This window comes from Aquarana catesbeiana, linkage group LG06, assembly GCF_042186555.1.
Source record: "Aquarana catesbeiana isolate 2022-GZ linkage group LG06, ASM4218655v1, whole genome shotgun sequence".
In the NCBI taxonomy this organism is placed as follows: Eukaryota; Metazoa; Chordata; class Amphibia; order Anura; family Ranidae; genus Aquarana; species Aquarana catesbeiana.
This window is the reverse complement of record NC_133329.1, coordinates 102,718,293-102,745,431: the sequence shown is the minus strand read 5'-3', so window position 1 is coordinate 102,745,431 and position 27,139 is coordinate 102,718,293. Positions and strand designations below refer to the sequence as shown.

General features: G+C 46.6%; 1 protein-coding gene across 1 annotated transcript in view; it reads left to right on the top strand.

Annotated features, from left to right (window-relative positions):
* Nucleotides 1-12,908: 12,908 nt before the first annotated feature.
* Nucleotides 12,909-27,139, top strand: part of LOC141148805 (glucagon receptor-like) — a 178,062-nt gene continuing 163,831 nt past the window's right edge. The window contains exon 1 of the mRNA XM_073636567.1: nucleotides 12,909-13,224. Within this exon, the coding sequence (XP_073492668.1) occupies nucleotides 13,175-13,224 (50 nt within the window). The 5' untranslated portion in view covers nucleotides 12,909-13,174. The remainder of the gene's footprint in view (nucleotides 13,225-27,139) is intronic.

Here is a 27,139-nt window from a genome sequence, read left to right as displayed (position 1 = left end):
GATTTGTGGCATGTTCCAAGTCCAGTGGCTGTTTCACTTCCAGTGTCAGGTGTTTAATTTTATTGTATTTAGGTGATTTTTGTACAGTTATTTTGTATTGTATATAATCTTTGTATCAATAAAGTACATTTTTATACAACTGTTTGGGTATACCCACATCTCACCTCTCTCTTTGTCCACAATATACATGGGGCCAAATCTCTTTTTTTCACTTGTTTTTTTTTTAGGATGTGACACAGAGTGTTGGGTTCCCCATACACCCCTGGCTGATTTCCACTTCTGTTTCTTCCTTTTTTTTGTACCTCATTTAATGCAGTTGAATGAAAGAAATTGCAGAATGTATTTTTTTTTTTAGTAAAGGTTTATTAGACATTTTCAGTACGCAAACACAAAGAACAGATAATGTAAGTGTCCAGTAGGATATGACACTTGTGATACATTTACAGTCTGTAGAAGATTATCTACAAATCCCAGAGTCTACGTAATAGCCTGAATGAATCTGGTGTAGTGCGGGGACGGCTATGTAGGTCATTGAGGTGAGTAGTGTAAATCTTAGATAGTGTGGATATTTGGGTTAACCATGTGGTCCCACAGATCCTTTAGGGCCCGCTTACATTTGTTGGTGTGGTAATGCATGTTAATGGCAGCCCATTAAAAATATGGATGCTATATCAATGATCTCCTGCTTGTTTGGAGAGGAACTAGAGAGCAGGTTCAGTCATTTGAACTCCAATGAACTCAATCTACACTTTACATTTGAGGGCCAGGAAGTTAGCGTCATATATGTAGATGTTAGTCTGGAGGGGGATTACAACACAGGAATAGTTAATACCATGTCTTATCGTAAGTCCTATGCAGGTAACTGCACGCTACAAGCCAGCAGCTCTCATTCTGCCCACACGATTAGAGCTATGCCTGTAGGGGAATGCCTCCGTGCAAAAAAAAACTGTTCCAGTGAGACTGCTTTTGTTTTAGAATGTAATATCATTAACCACTTAACCACATCAATACTGGGCACTTTCGCCCCCTTCCTTCCCAGGCCAATTTTCAGCTCTCTTGCATTTTCAATGACAATTGTGCGGTCATACTACGCTGCACACAAATGAAATTTTTATAATTTTGTTCGCACAAATAGAGCTTTCTTTTGGTGGTATTTATTCACGACTCCGGTTTTTATTTTTTGCGAAATAAGCGAAAAAAGAGCGGAAATTTGGAAAAAAACCCAATATTTTCATTATTCTATTTTAAAAGAAATCCAATAAAATCGAATTTTGTCATAAATTTAAGCCAAAATTTATTCTGCTACATGTCTTTGGTAAAAAAAATCCCGTTAAGTGTATAATAATTGGTTCGTGTGCTCATGGACAGATGTACGCAAATGATCATGTACAGATGTGCGCAGGTGATCACGGACATATGTGTACAGATAATCATTGGGACATGTGATTTTACTGGGACATATGTGGGGGATAGGTGTTTTTACTATGTGGGGACATGTGTATGTGTTTTGGAGGCATGTATTTTGGGGACATGTGTTTTGGGACATTGTGTTTTACACTGTGTTACTATGCTGGTGATCAGTGTGTAAAAAGCTGTAAAAAACAGCTCATACACACTGATCACCAGCCGGCTGCAGCGATCCGCTCTCCTCTCCTCACCGACAACTAATGTGTGAGGAGAGGAGAGCCGATCGCCTAGCAATCGGCTCTCTGTTTACATTACATGACGGCTGTGATTGGACATGGCTGTCATGTGATCAGGAGGGCCAATCACAGAGCCCTCCTGCTGATCTGAGATGCACCGTGTCCGGGTGACACGAGCGATCCCCCTCCTTCTGAGGGACGTTCCTGAACGTCCACTCAGAAGGAGAGAGCGCCCATCCGGCCGTACATATGCAGTGGCCGGGTGGGAAGTGGTTAAGGACCGGAAGTATTGGCCACAAGATGGCACTACAATTTACTTAACTCTTTGTTAAATGAATCTCCTCTCTACTTTATCATCAAACAACTATCTACCATGCTCTTTTCTGATTTGCTTTTCTTTTTCCCTCTTTTTCCCTTTTCTTTTTTCTCCCTGTGATGATTTTTTCTATTAACTTTGTGCTTATCTTACTAGTTCTCTGGTATTACCAGTTTAGACTATCACAATCTTTAAAGGTGATAAAATAATTATTAAATGTTTTTTGGACATACCATATGAGAGATTAAATTAACTTAGTGAGATACTAAACCATCCACCACTATTGATGCCTAATCTGTATGTACTTGATCTAAGTGGAAAAACATGATGACAATTAGCTTAATTGGGAGCTCATTGAAGTCCAAACTAAGGAAGATAAAAAGAGTTGCATAACCCCTCCCTATTCTGAAGAAGTCCTCTGATTGGAGGACGAAACGCGTCAATCAAGTGGCGCCATCACATTATTCAATCCAGCAATGGAACCCTCACACAAGCCTCAAGATCTTTGAAAAGGGACTTTAAGATAGGCCTGCTGGCCTGCTCTGTCTCTGACTTTATAGAGCAACACTGGGCATTGACAAAGGAATTGTAAACTATTATTACCTATCAAAACCTCATTTACAGCAACTTTATGTGAAGATAACCTTGAAGGATTGAAATACAGCTCCGTGGCTATCATCTAACAAATCCTATCATTGGTTCATTGAACCTCAGCTTTACTGAAACCGCGTAACAGTGAGTACTTTCTCTGGCAATTAGCCATTTATACTGTTTTAAACAACGCTGAATTACTGAGTCTTTGACTGGAAAAATGATGATACGTTAATTTAGCCACTGTAAAATTAATACATCTGCAGACACTATGATCTGTATCCATTGAAATAAAGAAATCTGCTGTCCTGAAAATACAAGCAAGATTCCACATCAGCTGTCTCTAATCCTCTCTAATCAAGGATTTAGTATCTATTGCTATCTTCACTGTGAAATTTATAAGGAGAGGTTTGTACTACATAACTGCCACATTCTTTGATCAGCATTTATTGTGTTTTGCCACAATCATTCAATATCTATATTGAGGAAATATTTGCTGCTCTAAATCAATGACCAGTTACAATACACATGATTACAAGGAGATATTACTGTTATACATGGAAAGTTACCCCCATTGGGACTTGATAGAATCAGTGTCTATTTTTTAATCCCTTTTTTGGCCATTTTTGAGCTTGATCTTATTTATTAAAGATATCCCTTTGTCTTCAATATAATTTTGGCAATTGCTACCTCTGCTCAGTGTGCACTTTATCATAAATGAGAATTCCTATATTTTTTTGATATCTGAGATAATTTCCAGCATGTGGGCTAATAATCCGCATTGTCTTTTTAACAATGTTTTGTACATGCTATATGTTTTATGTTTTCTAAAAGTGTAAAGGTGTCCTATTTAGGAAGTCTGTCATTTATACAGACTTCAATATTAAATTATTCTAATCAAACTGCTTGGTTTATGGGGGAGGGGCCGGGACGGAGCTGACAGCACGGAGACATTGAGGAGACGAGCATACCATCCTACACGCCATATCTTTTTCACATTTAAAAGCCGGGAATAGAATGGTGCACTTACGCACCTGTGCAATGTGAGTACCCCATTGTGGGGAATGTATATTATTTTTAAAATCCTTGCGTTATCACACTATGGAGTTTTTTCTTGTTTATGATTTGGAGTGATACTGACTGAACCAGCTGGAGATCGACACCTGCACTTCATTATAGAGCCCAGGGGTGGCTCCAAAGCATGTTTGGACATAGTTTAGCTACTGTGTCACACGCCCTGAGGTGAGTGCATAAGCTTTTGGGGGGGTCACTGGAGTGCACTGAAGCATGGGTTTGCAGTTACGCACTTTGGATGAGCATGCTGGATGACACCACTGTCGGACACTGTGTTACATTTTTGATATTTTTCATTCATCACATATGAACTGTCATCTATTTATTTTTGGAATATTGTGCACTTTTACAGTTTATGTATACACTTTGGTCCAAGTGTTATTTACTATGCACACTGCACGTTACTAATTAGTTTTTTATTACGGATTGTCACATATGAATCATTGTTCAATATTTATTTATTTATATTTATCACTTATAGATTTATATTTGGATTATACACACACATATATATATTTTTTATATATTTTTTCTAGCGCAACGCAATTATTTATTTATTTTACCACTGCACGGTTATGAAACGTGATCTGCGTTTGCAGCTGGTTATTATTATCATCATTTTTTCTTGTAGGCATTGGTCCATTTGTGGCTCGCAAGACTTTTCTTTTCATTTCTGCTTGGTTTATGGTGCTTTTCTTTTTTATAGTGTGGTTTCACTATCTCAATTTAAAGTGATAACAAAGCCTAATTTTTTTTTTTATTGTTAAAATAGTATTGCACAGACTAGTCCCTTACCTCCTTTTCTGGGGTCCCCTGCTGGCACTTATCACTCCTTCCTCTTCCAAGTGCCCTTTCAGCTAGTGAGGTGCTGAGCAGTGGCGTCTCTAGCTTTCATATTTAGGGGGGGGCACATGGGGGGACAAAGATAAAAGAAGGGGGTCCAACCATAAAACGCAAATATATATATGTATATACAGTATATATAGTTAGTACCCATCTATGCAGCCTCACGGGTGCCCATCTATGCAGCCTCATGGGTGCTCATCAATGCAGCCTCAAGGGTGCCCATCAATGTAGCCTCACCAGTGCATGGTGGAAGGGGGGGGTGAGCTCCGCCGGATTACAGAGACCAGGGATCTCCCACTTACCCGGCGGCCACTGCCATACAAAGTACTGCCTCCTGGATGGGCTCCTATGATAGACTGCACACAGTGGCCATGCCGTTTAAGCGGGAGATATTTGTAATTCGGCGGTGCTGGGGACTTCTGGTCACCCTAGGCTAGTGGCCAGCAGGACCCACAGGTCCACAGGTCAGTGGCCAGCTCCCAGCAGGACCCACAAGCTGCGGACCTGTGGGTCCTGCTGGCCACTGACCTGTGGGTCCTGCTGGAAGCTGGCTGCTGCGGATCTGTGGGTCCTTCTGGGAGCTGGCTGCGGACCTGTGGGTCCTGCTGGCCACTGACCTGCTGGGAGTGGACAATAGCCTATGGGTCCTGCTGGGAGCCGACCATGACATGTAGGCCCTGCTGGTCTGCAGGCCATGGGCAGCTCCCAGCAGGAATCACAGGCCATGGGCAAGGTAAATGAGGTGTATGGGGGGAGATCGATGGGATGATTGATCCTGTGGGGGTGTCAGGGTCTCTTACCTCAGCTTGCTCGGCAGACTCAGAGCTCAGCAGGACAGGTCCTCTCTTCCTCCTTCTCCTTGCACTGCTTCCTCTAGTCCTGGGGGTCGGTGATGTTGCTCCTGGGGTCAAGTCCACTCCACAGTACTCTGTACTGCAGCCAGCAGCAGCGCGCCCAGGCCAGCCACATCACGTGGTGTTTCCACAGTGTCCAGGCAGGCAATATCCGACCGTTGCGATTGGAGTTGCAGCACGTAGGCTGGCTGCTCTGCTCTCCTCAGACTGACTCCACCCCCGGGAGCAGGGAGCTGCTTGAGCACGCTTTCAGTAGACACTCGGACAGCTATTATTCGGGTTATACAGTCAGTACTTAACTTGGGGGGCACACAGTAAAATTGGGGGGGCCGTGGCCCCCCTCAGGCCCCACCCTGGTGACGCCATTGGTGATAAGGGGGCACCTATGCTGACGCGCACAGCCCAGCTTGGGATTGTGTATAGTGAGACCAGGAAGTGAAGGGGAAAGACCGGCAGACCGCCATTCTGACAGGGAAGAAGATAGAGATCTTGTGTTCCTGCTAAGCAGGAACACGGACCTCTGTCTTCACCCAGTCAGACCATCCATCACACAGTTAACAAGCACCCCCTAGGGACACACTTAACCCTTTGATCACCCCTGATGTTAACCCCTTCCCTGCTAGTATCATTAGTACAGTAACAGTGCATATTTTTAGCACTGATCACTGTATTAGTGCCACTGGTTCTCAAAAAAGTGTCAGATGTCTGATTTGTCCGCTGCAATGTCGCAGTCCCGCTAAAAATCGCTGATCGCCACCATTACTAGTAAAAAAATAAATAAATAAAAATGCCATAAAAATATTGCTAGTTTGTAGACGTGATAACTTTTGCGCAAGCCAATCAATATATGCTTATTGGGATTTATTTTAACCAAAAATAGGCTTAAATTGATGAAGAAATTAAAATTATTTTTTTGTTTTGTTTATAGCGCAAAAAAAAAAAAAAAAAAGCACTATAGTGTTCCCTCCGTCCGTCCGTCCAGATCCGCAGAGCTGGATCTTAGGTGAAACCACCGTCTCTACACACATGTTGTTTGCATACAGGCTGGTTTTAAAAATGGAAAATGTGAGCTGATATATAGCGCATGATTGTTTAATACATTTTTAAAAGGATAAAGCACTATTGCCAGTTTTTACTTTGCATGTGAGTGATGTGAGAGGAGGGCTCTAGTGATTATCAGGAAGGAGTATTACATGGTGGAACTGGTCACCTATATACCAAAAGAAGGAGGAACAAATTAGAGGAATACCCTAGAGCAGTGGTTCTCAACCTCACTAGTGCCATGACCCCTTGATAAAATTTCCCAAGTTGTGGAGACCCCCAACCGTAAAATTATTTTCATAGCATGGCTTGTCAGCACCCAAGGCAAGGCAAGTAATTTGCGCCCCTAACCCATGGACATTTAGTGCTCCTGAGTCCCTTCCACTTGTACAGTATTAAAACCCCTTATGGTACATTTTAGAATGTACCATTCTTTCTCTTTGTTCTCCTTATTCTTTCTCCCCCTTTTTCTTTGTTCCTCCCCCTCTTTTCCTCTCCCTTCCATGTATTCTCTATTTTTATTCCTTCTCTTACTCCTTGGTGGGGGGGTGGGGGGAATGGGATGAGTGGCAATGTTGGCGGGGAGTTCTGATCAGCAAACTTAGGTGCTCTTGATCAAGGTCATCTGCTGATCTGAGAACTGTAGTGGGGACTTTTAATGGCAACTATAATCACAGGTAGTGTTACTCACTGTGTCTCCGATATTGTGTCTCGTAGCAGTGACACCTATGCCGAAATCAGGAGATAGGGTCTCCTCTAGACGGCAGGCGGCTGCAGGCTCCAGGGACAGCCCTGCTGGGTGGCCACAAAAAGGCTGGGAGAGCGGTGCGGGCTTCAGAAACAGCCAAGGATTTGGTGACCCCTGGAAAATCATCATTTGACCCCCGAGGGGGTCCTGACCCCCAGGTTGAGAACCACTGCCCTAGAGGATTAACCACTGTCACATGTGTTTTCATTAAGCCTTAAGGTAAGGGCACATCCGGTGAAGGGTCGCACAAGGAGTGATTTGTTGCATGCACATAGGTGGATCAAAGTGAAGAGTTTTGATCTATAGCTTCTCACCTTTATTCATACACCTTGGACTATTTTTGTTCATCTTCACTATAGATTGTACTATTCGTTATTTATTTACTATTTGTAAGAACATTCTTTCATCATTGCATTGTTTACTTATATTTATAACACTTTAATTATTTATTTGCTGTTTATGATTGGGAATTCATGTGGAGTTTTTGAGCACTTCTACTATATTGAGGATCAGGAGATTGTATTGAGCCCTGTACACTACTGACCATCCATAATAGGAGGGTCACTTATCACATTTATTGTTTATTCATGTTCACTTCATGAACATGAATGCTGCACTCATTTGGTATTATTTTTTTGCATTATCACATAAATAGAAAGTGTGGGGAGTGCTGGCAGCTTTTTATAGAATTTTTCATTTTATTTTGATGGTTTAGCATAGCAGCTCACGAGGTTTTAACACACATTTATCTACTTTTTCTGTAGCCTATAAAGAAATGGGATTATTAAAAAGAATTAGCTGATCTTATTTACAGATGTTAGTCTGTAGGACATTCTTAGGAGGTGCTGCTGTTTTTCGAGCAGGAGAGCTCCCACACTAGGATCTTTGTTGTCACCTAGCTCATTTATATCACAACCTTCAGCTAAAGGAACTTGGCTCTCCACTGTTGGCTCATTCAAATGTGGTATAAAAACATGCCAACGTTGTGAGATACACAATAAAGAATATGTTATCCCAACATTTCATATTTCTAATAAATATCATATACTGAAAAAAGTATTGTAGGGATCTGTGAGAATGCCATCACCCCAAGAGACATGGAACAAAAGAGAACCCTCCAGAGGTACGGGATTATTGTGGGCAATACGGACAAAGGACCAAAAGGCCACAGTTTAAAAAAATATAAATTTTATTAAACACATGATAAAATCATTGCAAAAAGGAAAAATAGAGCTTAGATACATGTAAACTGGACAAAACAAATTATTTAGAAGGACCTAAATATATAGGAGGAGTGAGAATTCCTCCTATGTATTTAGGTCCTTCTGGATCATTTATTTTGTCCAGTTTACATGTATCTAAGCTTTAATTTTCCTTTTTGAAATGATTTTATCATGTGTTTGATAAAATTTATATTTTTTTAAACTGTGGCCTTTTGGTCTTTTGTCCGTATTGCCCACAATAGTCCCATACCTCTGGAGGGTTTTCTTTTGTTCGTTGTACCATATACTTGTGTTAAAAAGTAACCTGTTCTAGTTGTATTTCTTCCTTTGTGTGAAATTTCTGGTGTTTCTGCCAGTCCCCCTACTTTCATATTTCAAACTGACCACGCTAGGCCGGAGAGCATATCAATCTGAACGTGGTCAGTTTTCTGGCTGTGACCCCCCCTCACAGCCATTTACTGGGAGGATCAGTATACTGCTGTTTCTCCACCCTCAGCTCTCCAAGCCCCCTTATGCAGCTGAGAACAGTGATTATGTGATCTCTTATGAAAAAAAAAGTAAAAAAAGGCGGATTATGATGTTTTTTCTTTTTATACATATAGACATATGTATTGACTTTCATTTCTAATTTAAATGGAATGGTTTGTTTTACAAAGTAAGGGTTTACATATACTTTAAGACCAAAGACGTTACATCTTTGGTCACGGGGGAGTGACCAGGGAGTAAAAATGTCATATACATGATTCAAAGCACAGATTGTGCATTACAATATATTGGTTGTATGATTCAACCACTAAGGGTCTGCATTGGTGGACATTATTGTGGTGACATTAATGAAAATGACAAACAATTATCGTCGGTCTCCAAACACTGTAAGAATGTACATGCAGGGGACATGTCTGGCTTTCAGTTCCATGGTATTGAAAGGGCTACAGACCGACCTGAGGAGGAGAAGCACACAGACGATTATTAGAAAGAGGGGTCTGGTGGATCCTAAACTTGCTACAAGAACACCACAAGGTCTAAATCAAAGGTGAGATATTAATTTGTTCTTAAAATAATTATTCTAATTAGTATTATGAATTGATTGTTCTTATGTCCTTTTATTGATTTTCTTTGATTTGATTTATTTCCCCAAGGCATCAGCTGTGGGGGCAGAGCTATGTACTTAAAATTTTTGGTCATATCCAGCTCTGATAAAGGCCGTTTAGGCTGAAACGCATAAGCGTTATTAATCCCAAAAGAAAACATTTATAATATTGCAGCTTACCAATTAAAATATAAGTTCACCTTTACAGGACCCCCTCCTCACCCCCCCAGTCCCGCTGACCTGTTTTGCGGCAATCTCCCCTTCTGAGCCTCGGTATAGCTGCCTCAGGGGTCCTGGGCTTAGAAATCCCCTCGGCAGTCTTCTTCCCCGCTGATAGGATAGGCTACATGGTTTCTGATTGGTCGGTGCCGCCCATGTGATGGCGCCAACCAGTAAGAATGCTCCGAAACGTCCCTCCTGACAGGGTACGTTTTGGAGATGCAGCTGCAGGGATTTCTAAGCCCCGAACCCCTGAGGCAGCTATACCGGAGCTCAGAATGGGAGATTGCCGCGCCCCAGGTCAGCGGGACTGGGGGGGGGGGGGGCGGGGTGAGGAGGGCGTCCTGTGTAAGTTCACCTTACAGATTTTTCTGTACAGGTGAACTTACCCTTTAAATGTGATGGCTGTATTAGTTTCCTTTTTTTAGACTTTCTTTCTTCTATTTTCATCTGGTGATCTGGCCAGTAAGTTTGTTGTTTTTTAACAGAAAAGCTCTCTTGCAAGTACAGGGATGAGACAAACCATTTATCACTGACAGGGGTGCACTCTAATACAGGAGGTGTGTTACTGGCCAGCTCACTAGGGGAAAACAGAGGGGAAAAAAGCCCAAAAGAAAAAGAAAACTAATACAGCCACCACATCTAATGATTGGTAAGCTGCAATTAAATTTTTGGTTTTTGGAGTTAAAGGGGTTGTAAAAGAAGAAGTTTTTTATCTTAATGCATTTTATGCATTAAGATAAAACGCCTTCTGTGTGCAGCAGCCCCCCTAACACTTACCCTAGGTCCCTCTCTGTCCAGCAATGTCCACGAGTGCCGTCTAGATTCTCCTTCCTGATTGGCTGAGACACAGCAGCGGTGCCATAGGCTCCCACTGCTGTCAATCAAAGTCAGCTAGCCAGTCAGGGGAGAGAGGGGGTGGGGCTGGGTCGAGGCTCTGTGTCTAAATGGACACAGAGAGCTGTGACTCGGCTGCTTGCTGTGGGGGCACTCAACAGGAGGGAGGGGCCAGGATCACAGAAGAGGGACCCGAGAAGAGGAGGATCCGGGCTGCTCTGTGCAAATCCACTGCAACACAGCAGGGAAGTATAACATGTTTGTTATTTTTATAGGGGAAAAAAATAGACTTTAGTATCACTTTAATACCGCTTTAAGCGGGGCTATGCTTATGGATTTTAACCCTACATAAAAAGGCTCCTTACATGTTTGAGATCCTGTCAAGTGCAAACTATTCTGGATGATTTAATACTTTTTTGGCAATATATTGAGTGTATCAAGCATGCTTTACTGTTGTGGGTTTAGTAACACTTTAAATGATGCTTGCCAGATGCCTCCTCAGTGTTGGTCTTTTATTCTGTGGATTCCTGTACTATAACTTTACACTGTATATGCAATTGGCACATTTGTGAGGCATTTGTGGTGCTTTTGTGGCGCCTTTACATTGACATGAAAGGAGACATGTGGGGAGTTGAAAAGCCAGCTGAACGTTGCATAATAAATACGTTTTGGTGTCACGCAACCCAAAGCACTATGAATGTGACCATGTGAACTGCACTGTCAACTGCAATGGACAGAATTGGTACAGAGCATTAACAGGCGTTCGTGAGCCTTTAAAAACATGGATGAAATGTAAACTTTAGCATAAATGCGTCTCTAGCCACTTGCTTACTGGGCACTTAAACCCCCCTCCTGTCCAGACCAATTTTCAGCTTTCAGCGCTGTCGCATTTTGAATGACAATTGCGCGGTCATACAACACTGTACCCAAATGAAATTTTTATCATTTTTTTTCCCACATATAGAGCTTTCTTTTGGTGGTATTTAATCACAGCTGGGATTTTTTTTTTTTTGCTAAACACACAAAAAAAGATGGTAAATTCTGAAAAAAAAAAATCATGTTTCATAGTTTGTTATAAAATTTTGCAAACAGGTAATTTTTCTCCTTCATTGATATGCACTGATGAGGCGGCACTGGTGGGCACTGATAGACTGCACTGATGGGCACAGATAGGCACAGTTAAGGCGGCACTGATAGACACAGTTAAGGCGGCACTGATGGGCACAGTTAAGGCGGCATTGATGGGCACAGATAAGGTGGCACTGATGGGCACAGATAAGGCGGCACTGATGGCCACTGATGGGTGGCACGGATGGGTGGCACTGATGGGCACTGATAGGTACCACTGATAGGTGGCCACTGATGGGCAGCACTGATGGGCACTGATGGGCGGCACTGATGGGCACTTATGGGCACTGGTAGGTGACACTGATGGGCACTGATAGGTGGCACTGATGTGCAGCACTTGTTGAGGCACTGATTGTGGGCACTGATAGGAGGCACTGTGGGCACTGATGGGTGGCACTGTGGGCACTGATGGGTGGCACTGGTGGGCACTAGTAGGCAGCACTGCTGCCTATTGCTAGGTGGCACTGGCAGGGGGCACAGGTGGGCACTGAGGATCTTTAGAAGCTTGCCGTGATCGGGACTGATGTCCCTCTCACGGCTGCCGGTGATCGGCTTTTTTTTCTTACTCATGCTGTCAGCGCGAGGAGAAAAAAATAGCCGATTACCAGCTCTGTTGACATCACATGATCAGCTGTGGCTGACAGCTGATCATGTGGTAAGGCGTCGGGATCGACCCCTTACTCCGATCTGTGATCAGGCGAGTCTCATAAACTATCTGATCACAGAGCGCGACGTGCGCGATCTGCAGGGGGTGCGCAGGCCGCTCGTGCACGGGACAACGTCAATGGACGTCGTCCCGGCAAAGCAGGTCCGCGCTGTAGCCGTCATTCGGCTATAGCGCGGATCTCAAGGGGCTAGACAGACCAGTACCATACCTCCCAACATTTTGAGATGGGAATGAGGGACACCTACTAGCAAACGTATGTAGAGGACACGCCCCCTGTCACACCCCCTTAAAGGAGAATTAACCAAAAAAAGTTTAATAAAATCCACAAGGTCTTTTTTTATTTACCAGTACTATTCATTTATATTGGCTTTTAAAATTTACAAATGCAGCAATTTAGAAATTGGAGGAAAGGTTTAGCACTGGGAAACACTTTTTGAAACATAAAAAGTGCATTTTGTATACAAATATATAGATCAGATCAAAATGAGGGACAAATGAGGAAGAAAGAGGGACAGAGGGATATTGTTCCAAATCAAGGACAGTCCCTCAAAATCAGGGACATTTGGGAGCTATGCAGCACAGCCAGGGACACATAGCGTTATCCCTGGTCAGGAGACTCATTGCCTTGAAGAAAAGAGACAAGGGATACTAGCGTTGGGAATGGCGTGGAGAATAGAGGAATACATTTAATGCATTCAATGCAAAGACAGGGAAACTGAAGGGAGGGGTGAGCAGAGGAGGGGTCTGGGAGAGGGATGCATGGAACTGATGAGAAATCTAAGGAAGGGAGAGAGCTACGAGGAGAGTTTCGGAGCAATATAGTATAGATTTCTTTATACTAAGAAGCAAGAAGGCTACTTATCAGATCTGTATGTGAAACTAGCACCTGCCGTGGGAATGAAGTGTGCACTATACTGGCTACACTTGACCATTCCTTGCTCAGCCAGGTAAGTCTCTTATGCACAATCAATGAATGGACTGTATCAGCAATATGCAATATGGTATTTAAATTGGCTGAAAATATCCTTTACTGAAATCCAGGTAACAGACCCATGATATCGGCCACGTGACTGTATTTTTCAATTCTCATTGAGTTTAGGAGAAAATAACTGTCACTATCTTGAAAATAAGGACCCAAATCCTGGTATTTAATAACTGAGTCCATTGAATACCAAAGGAAAGACAACAAAAATATTGAGATCAGATATGTATTTGAAGATAAATATTTTTGTCAACTTTTATACACCTATTGCAGTTAAAGAAGATTCTTTTATTTTGCAATATGAAGGAAAATTTATAGATACTGTCAATGATCACTCAGCAGTGATGCTAGGATTTTTGGCTAGAGTTCCGGAAAGTTTTTGCTGGTGGTGATATTGTCAATAGCTCTGTGCACAATTCCAATGAGAGTTAGCTCCCTTTTGTAGGACTGGTGTGATTTGTTGAAGATAAGCTTGGTTTACGTTACTTTGACAATTCTATATCATTGAGATACATTGTGTGTGTGTGTGTGTGTGTGTGTGTGTGTGTGTATATATATATATATATATATATATATATATATTACTATATATATATATATATATATATATATATATATATATATATATATATATATATATATATATTTATATTATACTGTACATATACTGTATACAAATATATTTGCAAGTGCTGTATGCACTATATGCAGACGTAGGTCAAGCTGTCACATGATGATAGATCCTGAATAGTTCATGCACCATAATACCATTAACCTACTTCTATATGACAGTTGATTTCTAAGATTTGTTGTAAATATTAACCACTCCATGTCCAGAAATCTATTAATCCCCATAGAAGTCACTTCAGTTTTGCTTTAACTCCCAGAGTTTCTGTTTCAGGTTTTGGAGCTTTGTCTGTTTCAGGCCAGTATTTTTTGTTCAACATAATATATGTTTATTTAACTGCTTTAAATTTTTTTAGCAGATTTGGATATGTGTATTCTAATTGTATATGTTTTATATTAGACCTGCCATAAGGAAAATGTATAGTCGACTGTTACTGACATCCTCCATTCCAAAATGTTGGTCACCTGACCAAGAAGTCGTATGCAGATCAAGGAAGTCAAAAGTCATTTTCTGCAGGCTTGTTTGACGTTAGTTTTGAAGGTAGAAAATCAGCCTTATGCCCCGTACACACGCTACACACTGCTCAGAGGAAGTGTGGGGGCTTGTATACAAAGCCAGAAGTGGTAAGAAAAAAAAAAAAAAAAAAAGAGTTGATGTCAGGCTGTATTTGCCTCTGGCACCGGAGGACCCACTCTAATGCCCCGTACACACGGTCGGATTTTCCAACGGAAAATGTGCGATAGGACCTTGTTGTCGGAAATTCCGAGCGTGTGTAGGCTCCAGCACACATTTTCCATCGGATTTTCCGACACACAAAGTTTGAGAGCTTGCTATAAAATTTTCCGACAACAAAATCCGTTGTCGGAATTTCCGATCGTGTGTACACAAATCTGACGCACAAAGTGCCACGCATGCTCAGAATAAATAAAGAGATGAAAGCTATTGGCTACTGCCCCGTTTATAGTCCCGACGTACGTGTTTTACGTCACCGCGTTCAGAACGATTGGATTTTCCGACAACTTTGTGTGACCGCGTGTATGCAAGACAAGTTTGAGCCAACATCCATCTGAAAAAATCCTAGGATTTTGTTGTCAGAATGTCCGATCAATGTCCGACCGTGTGTACTGGGCATAACAGTCAGGGAAGTTGAATTTTCAGAAAAACCGGTAAAGAAGAAAAACAAGAAAAGAATTCCCAACAGTTGCTAGTACAGGTTTTACTTAAATAGGGCAGCCCCAGATATTAACCTCCAAAAATAACTGACTCAAAAAGAATTTGTGTGACTGCAAATTTGAATAATTTTGGAGTTTATTATCTTGTACACTTAGCACGTTATATGAATCACTGAGCACTTTATTTGTTTTATTATATGGAACGCAGCATCACGCAGTTGCTGCAGATTTGTCAACTGCACATCCATGATGCGAATCTCCTGTTCCACCACATCCCAAGGGTGCTCTATTAGATTGAGATCTGGTGGCCATTGGAGTACAGTGACCTTATTGTCATGTTCAAGAAACCAGTGGTGAGTTGATCTGAGCTTTGTGACATGGTGCATTATCCTGCTGGAAGGAGACATCAGAAGATGGGTACACTGTAGTCATAAAGGGATGGAGATAGTCAGCAACAATACTCAGGTAGGCCGTGGTGTTTAAACAATGCTCAATTGGTACTAGAGGGACCAAAGTGTGCCAAGAAAATATCCTCCACACCATTACACCACCAGCCTGAACCATTGATACAAGGCAGGATGGATCCATGCGCTTTCATGTTGCATACGTCAAATTCTGACCCGACCATCTAAATGTCGCAGCTGAAATCAAGACTCGTCAGACCAGGCAGCGTTTTGTCAGTCTTCTATTGACCAATTTTGGTGAGTTTGTGAGAATTGTTCTCTGCTTCCTATTCTTAGTTGACAGGAGTAGCACTTGGTGTGGTCTTCTGTTTCTGTAGCCCATCTGCTTCAAGGTTCGATGTGTTGTGCGTTCAGAGATGGTATTCTCCATACCTTGGTTGTAACGAGTGGTTATTTGAGTTAGTGATGCCTTTCTATCCTCTTGACCCAGTCTACCCATTCTCCTCTGACCTCTGACATCAACAAGACATTTTCATCCACACAACTTCCGCTCACTGGATATTTTCTCTTTTTGGGGCCATTCTCTGTAAACCCCTAGAGATGGCTGTGCATGAAAATCCCAGTAGATCAGCAGTTTTTTAAATACTCAGGCCAGCTCATTTGGCACCAACAACCATGCCACATTCAAAGTCACTTCAATCCCCTCTCTTCCCCATTCTGGTGCTCGGTTCGAGGTTTAGCAAGTCATATTTACCACGTCTAGATGCCTAAATGCATTGAGTTGCTGCCATGCGATTGGCTGATTAGCATTTTTTGTCACCAAGCATTTGAACAGGTGTACCTAATAAAGTGGCCAGTGAATGTACATATATATCAATTAGGTTATATATCTATATATCCAGATATAGAGATAGATAGATAGATAGATAGATAGATAGATAGATAGATAGATAGATAGATAGATAGATAGATAGATAGATAGATAGATAGATAGATAGATAGATAGATAGATAGAGAATCTCAAGCAACAAGCAACAGATCACTATTTCAATGGGAGGCAGGGCAAAGCTTAATTAGATTTGTGCTGCTCCAAGATGAACCATCAGCGCACGTAAGAAACCCTGATGACATCACAAGAATTGCTCCTTGGGTTACATTGTGCTACAGAGCAATTGCACAGAATCAGGAAGAAAATCCCAGAAGTTAATTAAATGTATCATTAGTCCCCATTTCGCACAGTATCTAGACCCTGGGGCACTGGCTGAAAAGCTCTAGACAAATCAAGTTCTAGGTCGCAGTGATAACTGCTTATGTCTGGGGGAAGCAAAAATGCAAAAGCGAGAAACAATTATTTTGTGTAACAGACATGTGCCCTGATGAACCTTTAATGTTAGGCAAAAGCTTCTGGGCTGACACAGAGAAAGTATAGAGGATACTTGTGTGCAAGAAATACTTGTGTAGCAAGGGAAAAGGAAGGGTACTGGTAGAAAAATAAAGGGGAAGAAAGGGAAAAGAGATATGGGGAGCAAAAAAAGACACGAGCCTTGTTCATCATGGTGCTCTGCAACCATTCACCCTACCTTACCTCTGCCCAAGGGTGCCTTGGGCCTTTTTGGACTTTAGAAACACCTTTATCTTAGTCCATCATGGACAGCTAGTTCCAGTACAAACACCTGCCAGGCAGGGCCGGATTAACATAGGGGCTGATGGAGCTGCAGCTCCAGGCCCCTGCCTTAAAATCGGCCCTCGCAGCCAGCAGTATAAGCCTGATTTCTCATGTCCATAAACTTCTCTGGGACAGGAGAAGCTGTGTGTAAATGTAGGGGTGTCTGGCTGCATCTGTGTTGGCTCACTGTGGTTATTACAGTGTCACAGTGCACAGTTCCCCCCTACACAAATGGTTCTGCCTTCCCCCTCCCCTCTCTCCTCTCTCTGTGTGCAGTGAAGGAGCCGTGTGGGCTGGGAAACAGAGCAACTGCAGCCGGCAGATAGAAGGTGAACATATATCTGAGTGATAAGCTTCCAAACATCCAAGTGTGAGCTCAGTGACTGGACTCTTATCTCCTTTCTCTCCCCCTCTTTTACCTTTATCTTCAGCAATGGCTGTTATAACTGCAGTCAATATATAGACTCGGCTCCTTGTGCTTTTAGGTGGGTTCACACTGCTTTGCTGTGTTTTGGCCCATTGCTGGTGTATCCGCAGTTTTCCTGCGTTTTACCCAGAGTCCTATTGATTTCTAAACTGCAGATACACAAGCAGTGCGCCCAAACTGCAGCAAACCAGTGTGAGCCCAAAGGCTGTACACACTCCCCTCTATAGAACTTGGTCTGATCAATACTCCTGGCATTCATTTTACACACAGCCATACCATCCCAGATCAGGAGGGGTGGGGGCTCCAGGGATTTGTTTGACTATGCAGGCCCTGTCCCTTCTACCCATCCTGGAAGAGTCCTGGAGGGAGTGGCAGGCTGCTGGTGGCAGTTGGCACACTGTATCTGGTGGCAGGCTGCTAGTGGCAAGTGGCACACTGTATCTGGTGGCAGGCTGCTGGTGGAAAGTGGCACACTGTATCTGGTGGCAGGCTGTGGTTGGCAAGTGACACGCTGTATCTGGTGACAGGCTGTCAGTGGCAAGTGGCACACTGTATCTGGTGGCAGGCTGCTAGTGGCAAGTGGCACACTGTATCTGGTGGCAGGCTGCTGGTGGCAAGTGGCACACTATCTGATGGAAGGCTGCTGGTGGTAAGTGACACACTGTATCTGGTGGTAGGCTGTGGTTGGCAAGTGGCACACTGTATCTGGTGGCAGGCTGCTGGTGGCAAGTGGCATACTGTATCTGGTGGCAGGCTGCTGGTGGCAAGTGGCACACTATCTGGTGGAAGGCTGCTGGTGGTAAGTGACACACAGTATCTGGTGGTAGGCTATGGTTGGCAAGTGGCACACTGTATCTGGTGGCAGGCTGCTGGTGGCAAGTGGCACACTATCTGGTGGCAGACTGTATCTGGGGTCAGGCTGCTGGTGGCAAGTGACACGCTGTATCTGGTGACAGGCTGTCAGTGGCAAGTGGCACACTGTATCTGGTGGCAGGCTGCTAGTGGCAAGTGGCACACTGTATCTGGTGGCAGGCTGCTGGTGGAAAGTGGCACACTATCTGGTGGAAGGCTGCTGGTGGTAAGTGATACACTGTATCTGGTGGTAGGCTGTGGTTGGCAAGTGGCACACTGTATCTGGTGGCAGGCTGCTGGTGGCAAGTGGCACACTATCTGGTGGCAAGTGGCACACTATCTGGTGGTAGGCTGTGGTTGGCAAGTGGCACACTGTATCTGGTGGCAGGCTGCTGGTGGCAAGTGGCATACTGTATCTGATGGCAGGCTGCTGGTGGTAAGTGATACACTGTATCTGGTGGTAGGCTGTGGTTGGCAAGTGGCACACTGTATCTGGTGGCAGGCTGCTGGTGGCAAGTGGCACACTATCTGGTGGCAAGTGGCACACTATCTGGTGGTAGGCTGTGGTTGGCAAGTGGCACAATGTATCTGGTGGCAGGCTGCTGGTGGCAAGTGGCACACTGTATCTGGTGGCAGGCTGCTGGTGGCAAGTGGCACACTGTATCTGATGGCAGGCTGCTGGTGGCAAGTGGCACACTATCTGGTGGAAGGCTGCTGGTGGTAAGTGACACACTGTATCTGGTGGTAGGCTGTGGTTGGCAAGTGGCACACTGTATCTGGTGGCAGGCTGCTGGTGGCAAGTGGCACACTATCTGGTGGCAAGTGGCACACTGTATCTTGTGGCAGGCTGCTGGTGGCAAGTGGCACACTGTATCTGGTGGCAGGCTGCTGGTGGCAAGTGGCACACTATCTGGTGGAAGGCTGCTGGTGGTAAGTGACACACTGTATCTGGTGGTAGGCTGTGGTTGGCAAGTGGCACACTGTATCTGGTGGCAGGCTGCTGGTTTCAAGTGGCACACTGTATCTGGTGGTAGGCTGTGGTTGGCAAGTGGCACACTTTATCTGGTGGCAGGCTGCTGGTGGCAAGTGGCATACTGTATCTGGTGGCAGGCTGCTGGTGGCAAGTGGCACACTATCTGGTGGAAGGCTGCTGGTGGTAAGTGACACACTGTATCTGGTGGTAGGCTGTGGTTGGCAAGTGGCACACTGTATCTGGTGGCAGGCTGCTGGTGGCAAGTGGCACACTATCTGGTGGCAAGTGGCAGACTGTATCTGGGGTCAGGCTGCTGGTGGCAAGTGACACGCTGTATCTGGTGACAGGCTGTCAGTGGCAAGTGGCACACTGTATCTGGTGGCAGGCTGCTAGTGGCAAGTGGCACACTGTATCTGGTGGCAGGCTGCTGGTGGCAAGTGGCACACTATCTGGTGGAAGGCTGCTGGTGGTAAGTGACACACTGTATCTGGTGGTAGGCTGTGGTTGGCAAGTGGCACACTGTATCTGGTGGCAGGCTGCTGGTGGCAAGTGGCACACTGTATCTCGTGGCAGGCTGCTGGTGGCAAGTGGCACACTGTATCTGGTGGCAGGCTGCTGGTGGCAAGTGGCACACTATCTGGTGGAAGGCTGCTGGTGGTAAGTGACACACTGTATCTGGTGGTAGGCTGTGGTTAAGAGTGGCACACTGTATCTGGTGGCAGGCTGCTGGTGGCAAGTGGCACACTATCTGGTGGCAAGTGGCACACTGTATCTTGTGGCAGGCTGCTGGTGGCAAGTGGCACACTGTATCTGGTGGCAGGCTGCTGGTGGCAAGTGGCACACTATCTGGTGGAAGGCTGCTGGTGGTAAGTGACACACTGTATCTGGTGGTAGGCTGTGGTTGGCAAGTGGCACACTGTATCTGGTGGCAGGCTGCTGGTTTCAAGTGGCACACTATCTGGTGGCAAGTGGCACACTGTATCTGGTGGTAGGCTGTGGTTGGCAAGTGGCACACTGTATCTGGTGGCAGGCTGCTGGTGGCAAGTGGCATACTGTATCTGGTGGCAGGCTGCTGGTGGCAAGTGGCACACTATCTGGTGGAAGGCTGCTGTTGGTAAGTGACACACTGTATCTGGTGGTAGGCTGTGGTTGGCAAGTGGCACACTGTATCTGGTGGCAGGCTGCTGGTGGCAAGTGGCACACTATCTGGTGGCAAGTGGCAGACTGTATCTGGGGTCAGGCTGCTGGTGGCAAGTGACACGCTGTATCTGGTGACAGGCTGTCAGTGGCAAGTGGCACACTGTATCTGGTGGCAGGCTGCTAGTGGCAAGTGGCACACTGTATCTGGTGGCAGGCTGCTGGTGGCAAGTGGCACACTATCTGGTGGAAGGCTGCTGGTGGTAAGTGACACACTGTATCTGGTGGTAGGCTGTGGTTGGCAAGTGGCACACTGTATCTGGTGGCAGGCTGCTGGTGGCAAGTGGCACACTGTATCTCGTGGCAGGCTGCTGGTGGCAAGTGGCACACTGTATCTGGTGGCAGGCTGCTGGTGGCAAGTGGCACACTATCTGGTGGAAGGCTGCTGGTGGTAAGTGACACACTGTATCTGGTGGTAGGCTGTGGTTGGCAAGTGGCACACTGTATCTGGTGGCAGGCTGCTGGAGGCAAGTGGCACACTGTATCTGGTGGCAGGCTGTGGTTGGCAAGTGGCACAATGTATCTGGTGGCAGGCTGCTGGTGGCAAGTGGCACACTGTATCTGGTGGCAGGCTGCTGGTGGCAAGTGGCACACTGTATCTGATGGCAGGCTGCTGGTGGCAAGTGGCACACTATCTGGTGGAAGGCTGCTGGTGGTAAGTGACACACTGTATCTGGTGGTAGGCTGTGGTTGGCAAGTGGCACACTGTATCTGGTGGCAGGCTGCTGGTGGCAAGTGGCACACTATCTGGTGGAAGGCTGCTGGTGGTAAGTGACACACTGTATCTGGTGGTAGGCTGTGGTTGGCAAGTGGCACACTGTATCTGGTGGCAGGCTGCTGGTGGCAAGTGGCACACTATCTGGTGGCAAGTGGCAGACTGTATCTGGGGTCAGGCTGCTGGTGGCAAGTGACACGCTGTATCTGGTGACAGGCTGTCAGTGGCAAGTGGCACACTGTATCTGGTGGCAGGCTGCTAGTGGCAAGTGGCACACTGTATCTGGTGGCAGGCTGCTGGTGGCAAGTGGCACACTATCTGGTGGAAGGCTGCTGGTGGTAAGTGACACACTGTATCTGGTGGTAGGCTGTGGTTGGCAAGTGGCACACTGTATCTGGTGGCAGGCTGCTGGTTGCAAGTGGCACACTGTATCTCGTGGCAGGCTGCTGGTGGCAAGTGGCACACTATCTGGTGGAAGGCTGCTGGTGGTAAGTGACACACTGTATCTGGTGGTAGGCTGTGGTTGGCAAGTGGCACACTGTATCTGGTGGCAGGCTGCTGGAGGCAAGTGGCACACTGTATCTTGTGGCAGGCTGCTGGTGGCAAGTGGCACACTGTATCTGGTGGCAGGCTGCTGGTGGCAAGTGGCACACTATCTGGTGGAAGGCTGCTGGTGGTAAGTGACACACTGTATCTGGTGGTAGGCTGTGGTTGGCAAGTGGCACACTGTATCTGGTGGCAGGCTGCTGGTTTCAAGTGGCACACTGTATCTGGTGGTAGGCTGTGGTTGGCAAGTGGCACACTTTATCTGGTGGCAGGCTGCTGGTGGCAAGTGGCATACTGTATCTGGTGGCAGGCTGCTGGTGGCAAGTGGCACACTATCTGGTGGAAGGCTGCTGGTGGTAAGTGACACACTGTATCTGGTGGTAGGCTGTGGTTGGCAAGTGGCACACTGTATCTGGTGGCAGGCTGCTGGTGGCAAGTGGCACACTATCTGGTGGCAAGTGGCAGACTGTATCTGGGGTCAGGCTGCTGGTGGCAAGTGACACGCTGTATCTGGTGACAGGCTGTCAGTGGCAAGTGGCACACTGTATCTGGTGGCAGGCTGCTAGTGGCAAGTGGCACACTGTATCTGGTGGCAGGCTGCTGGTGGCAAGTGGCACACTATCTGGTGGAAGGCTGGTGGTGGTAAGTGACACACTGTATCTGGTGGTAGGCTGTGGTTGGCAAGTGGCACACTGTATCTGGTGGCAGGCTGCTGGTGGCAAGTGGCACACTGTATCTCGTGGCAGGCTGCTGGTGGCAAGTGGCACACTATCTGGTGGAAGGCTGCTGGTGGTAAGTGACACACTGTATCTGGTGGTAGGCTGTGGTTGGCAAGTGGCACACTGTATCTGGTGGCAGGCTGCTGGAGGCAAGTGGCACACTGTATCTGGTGGCAGGCTGTGGTTGGCAAGTGGCACAATGTATCTGGTGGCAGGCTGCTGGTGGCAAGTGGCACACTATCTGGTGGAAGGCTGCTGGTGGTAAATGACACACTGTATCTGGTGGTAGGCTGTGGTTGGCAAGTGGCACACTGTATCTGGTGGCAGGCTGCTGGAGGCAAGTGGCACACTGTATCTGGTGGCAGGCTGTGGTTGGCAAGTGGCACAATGTATCTGGTGGCAGGCTGCTGGTGGCAAGTGGCACACTGTATCTGGTGGCAGGCTGCTGGTGGCAAGTGGCATACTGTATCTGATGGCAGGCTGCTGGTGGCAAGTGGCACACTATCTGGTGGAAGGCTACTGGTGGTAAGTTACACACTATATCTGGTGGTAGGCTGTGGTTGGTAAGTGGCACAATGTATCTGATGGAAGGCTGCTGGTGGCAAGTGGCACACTGTATCTGGTGGCAGGGAGCTGGTGGCAAGTGGCACAATGTATCTGGTGGCAGGCTGCTGGTGGCAAGTGGCACACTGTATCTGGTGGCAAGTGGCACAATGTATCTGGTGACAGGCTGCTGGTGGCAAGTGACACACTGTATCTGGTGGCAGGCTGCTGGTGGCAAGTGGCACACTGTAACTGGTGGCAAGTGGCACAATGTATCTGGTGGCAAGTGGCACACTGTATCTAGTGGCAGGCTGCTGGTGGCAAGTGGCACACTGTATCTGGTGACAGGCTGTCGGTAGCAAGTGGCGCACTGTATCTGGTGAAAGGCTGCTGTTGGCAAGTGGCACACTGTATCTGGTGGCAAGTGGCCCACTGTATCTGGTGGCAGGCTGCTGGTGGCAATTGGCACATTGTATCTGGTGGCAGGCTGCTGGTGGCAAGTGGCACACTGTATCTGTGGCAGGCTGTGGGTAGCAAGTGCCACACTGTATCTGGTTGCAAGTGGCACACTGTATCTAGTGGCAGGCTGCTGGTGGCAAGTGGCACACTGTATCTGGTGACAGGCTGTGGTTGGCAAGTGGCGCACTGTATCTGGTGAAAGGCTGCTGTTGGCAAGTGGCACACTGTATCTGGTGGCATGCTGCTGGTGGCAAGTGGCCCACTGTATCTGGTGACAGGCTGCTGGTGGCAATTGGCACATTGTATCTGGTGACAGGCTGCTGGTGGCAAGTGGCACACTGTATCTGTGGCAGGCTGTGGGTAGCAAGTGCCACACTGTATCTGGTTGCAAGTGGCACACTGTATCTGGTGGCAGGCTGCTGGTGGCAAGTGACATGCTGCATCTAGCGGCAGGCAACTGTGGAAAGTGATACGCTACATCTGGTGGCAGGCTATGGGTGGCAAGTGACAAGCTGCATCTGGTGGCAAGTGACAAGCTCAGGTCCCACTGATTCTGCATCATGGTGATTTGAACTATTTCACTATATATTACAATGTAGTAACTGAAATAATGGAATTTGATCATCCTGACACCATATCAAGCATGGTGTCAGGATGATTGATTTTATGTACTAACACCAGCCATTTGCCTGACAAATCACCTCCACCGCCAATTTCCCCGCCAACCCTGAGACTACATCCCCCACCCTCATCTTTTTTTGGGAAGAGGGGGTTGTCTCTGAATGACAGTTTGGAAATGTGGTCTCCCTATGTTGCTGCTGGTGAGAGACCGCATAGCAGGTGGTATTGGTGGTGTTACTGCTGCTCAGAGGCTGCACAGCTGATATTACTGGTGAGAGTTTATTTAATTTGTTTTAGCGAAAAATTGTTTGCATTTTCATTTTGTTTCCATAAAAAGGCCCACCAAAATCCTCAGCACCAGGCCCATGATGCTCTTAATCTGGCCCTGCTGCCAGGACTTGTTGTACCCACCCACACCACCCATTTTTAAAGTACACTTTGAGTGAGGGAAACTCTAATGCATTTATGATATGGCACGTACAGTAAAAGATTAGTTGTTGAGAACTACTAGATCCTCCTCAGCTTCCCTTTATGATTGACTACTGATTGAATCTCAGTATACCTTTTGACTATTGATTATTTCCCATTAACTGTATGCCCATTGACTATTTCCATTGATACAATGCGTCATTGTCTGTCAGAGTGCTGGACAGGTTACTATAATCAATACTCAATACAGTGCCTTGAAAAAGTAATCATACCCCTTGAAATTTTCCACATTTTGTCATGTTACCACCAAAAACGTAAATGTATTTTATTGGGATTTTATGTGATAGACCAACACAAAGAGGCTAAAGAGATAATTGTGAAGTGGAAGGAAAATGATAAATGGTTTTACTTTTTTTTTTTTTACAAATAAATATGTGAAAAGTGTGATGTGCATTTGTAATCAGCCCCCTTTACTCTGATATACCTAACTAAAATCTAGTGAAACCAATTGCCTTCAGAAGTCACCTAATTAGTAAATGGAGTCTACATGTGTGTAATTTAATCTCAGTATAAAAACAGCTGTTCAAGGCACTCTGGGTGACCTCATTTTTCTGGAATAAGAAGACTGAAGGCCACCTTGTATGAGGACCAGTGTGACATGTAAAAGTTGTATTAGGCTGGGTTCACACTGGTGCGACACGACAGCCGTCCTACTTTGGATCCGACTTTGCCCTGCGACATGAAGCCGGCATGTGTCCGACTTTCAATGAACGGGGATCCGACTTGGATCCCCGCCAATGCCGGCACTGTGTTTGGTATGAATCTTTAGGGGGGAACTCCGCGCCAAATTTTAAATAAAAAACCGGCATGGGTTCCCCCTCCAGAGGCATACCAGGCCCTTGGGTCTGGTATGGACCTTGAAGGGAACCCCCTACGCCGAAAAAACGGCGTGGGGGGTCGCCCCCAATCCATACCAGACCCTTATCCGAGCACGCAGCCCGGCCGGACAGGAATGGGGGTGGGGACGAGCGAGCGCCCCCCCCCCTCCTGAACCGTACCAGGCCGCATGCCCTCAACATGGGGGGTGGTGCCTTGGGGGAGGGGGGCGCGCTGCGGCCCCCCCACCCCAAAGCACCTTGTCCCCATGTCGATGAGGACAAGGGCCTCTTCCCGACAACCCTGGCCGTTGGTTGTCGGGGTCTGCGGGCGGGGGGCTTATCGGAATCCGGGAGCCCCCTTTAATAAGGGAGCCCCCAGATCCCGGCCCCCCACCCTATGTGAATGAGTATGGGGTACAGCGTACCCCTACCCATTCACCTAGGAAAAAAGTGTCAATTTAAAAAAAAACACTACACAGATTTTTAAAGCATTTTATTAGACAGCTCCGGGGGTCTTCTTCCGACTTCGGGGGTCTCTCCGGTTCTTCTCCACGCTCTCCGGATCTTCTGCCGGGCTCCTCCGCTCTCTTCTGCTCTTTTGCCGCTCTTTTGCTAAAGCGGAGGAGCCCGGTCTTCAATCTTCTGCCTTCTGCCTTCTGCCTTCTGCCCTCTTCTCCTGATGTTGACACGACGCTCTCTGGGGCTAGAATGCTCTCTGTGCGCTCTGCTCTGACTTATATAGGCGGTGACCCCGCCCCCTTATGCCGTCACAGTCCCTGGGCATGCTGGGACTGTGACGTTTTAGGGGGCGTGGTCATCACCCGATGACCACGCCCCCTAAAACGTCACAGTCCCAGCATGCCCAGGGACTGTGACGGCATAAGGGGGCGGGGTCACCGCCTATATAAGTCAGAGCAGAGCGCACAGAGAGCATTCTAGCCCCAGAGAGCGTCGTGTCAACATCAGGAGAAGAGGGCAGAAGGCAGAAGGCAGAAGGCAGAAGGCAGAAGGCAGAAGATTGAAGACCGGGCTCCTCCGCTTTAGCAAAAGAGCGGCAAAAGAGCAGAAGAGAGCGGAGGAGCCCGGCAGAAGATCCGGAGAGCGTGGAGAAGAACCGGAGAGACCCCCGAAGTCGGAAGAAGACCCCCGGAGCTGTCTAATAAAATGCTTTAAAAATCTGTGTAGTGTTTTTTTTTAAATTGACACTTTTTTCCTAGGTGAATGGGTAGGGGTACGCTGTACCCCATACTCATTCACATAGGGTGGGGGGCCGGGATCTGGGGGCTCCCTTATTAAAGGGGGCTCCCGGATTCCGATAAGCCCCCCGCCCGCAGACCCCGACAACCAACGGCCAGGGTTGTCGGGAAGAGGCCCTTGTCCTCATCAACATGGGGACAAGGTGCTTTGGGGTGGGGGGCCGCAGCGCGCCCCCTCCCCCAAAGCACCAACCCCCCATGTTGAGGGCATGCGGCCTGGTACGGCTCAGGAGGGGGGGGGGGGGCGCTCGCTCGTCCCCACCCCCATTCCTGTCCGGCCGGGCTGCGTGCTCGGATAAGGGTCTGGTATGGATTGGGGGGGACCCCCACGCCGTTTTTATCGGCGTAGGGGGTTCCCCTCAAGGTCCATACCAGACCCAAGGGCCTGGTATGCT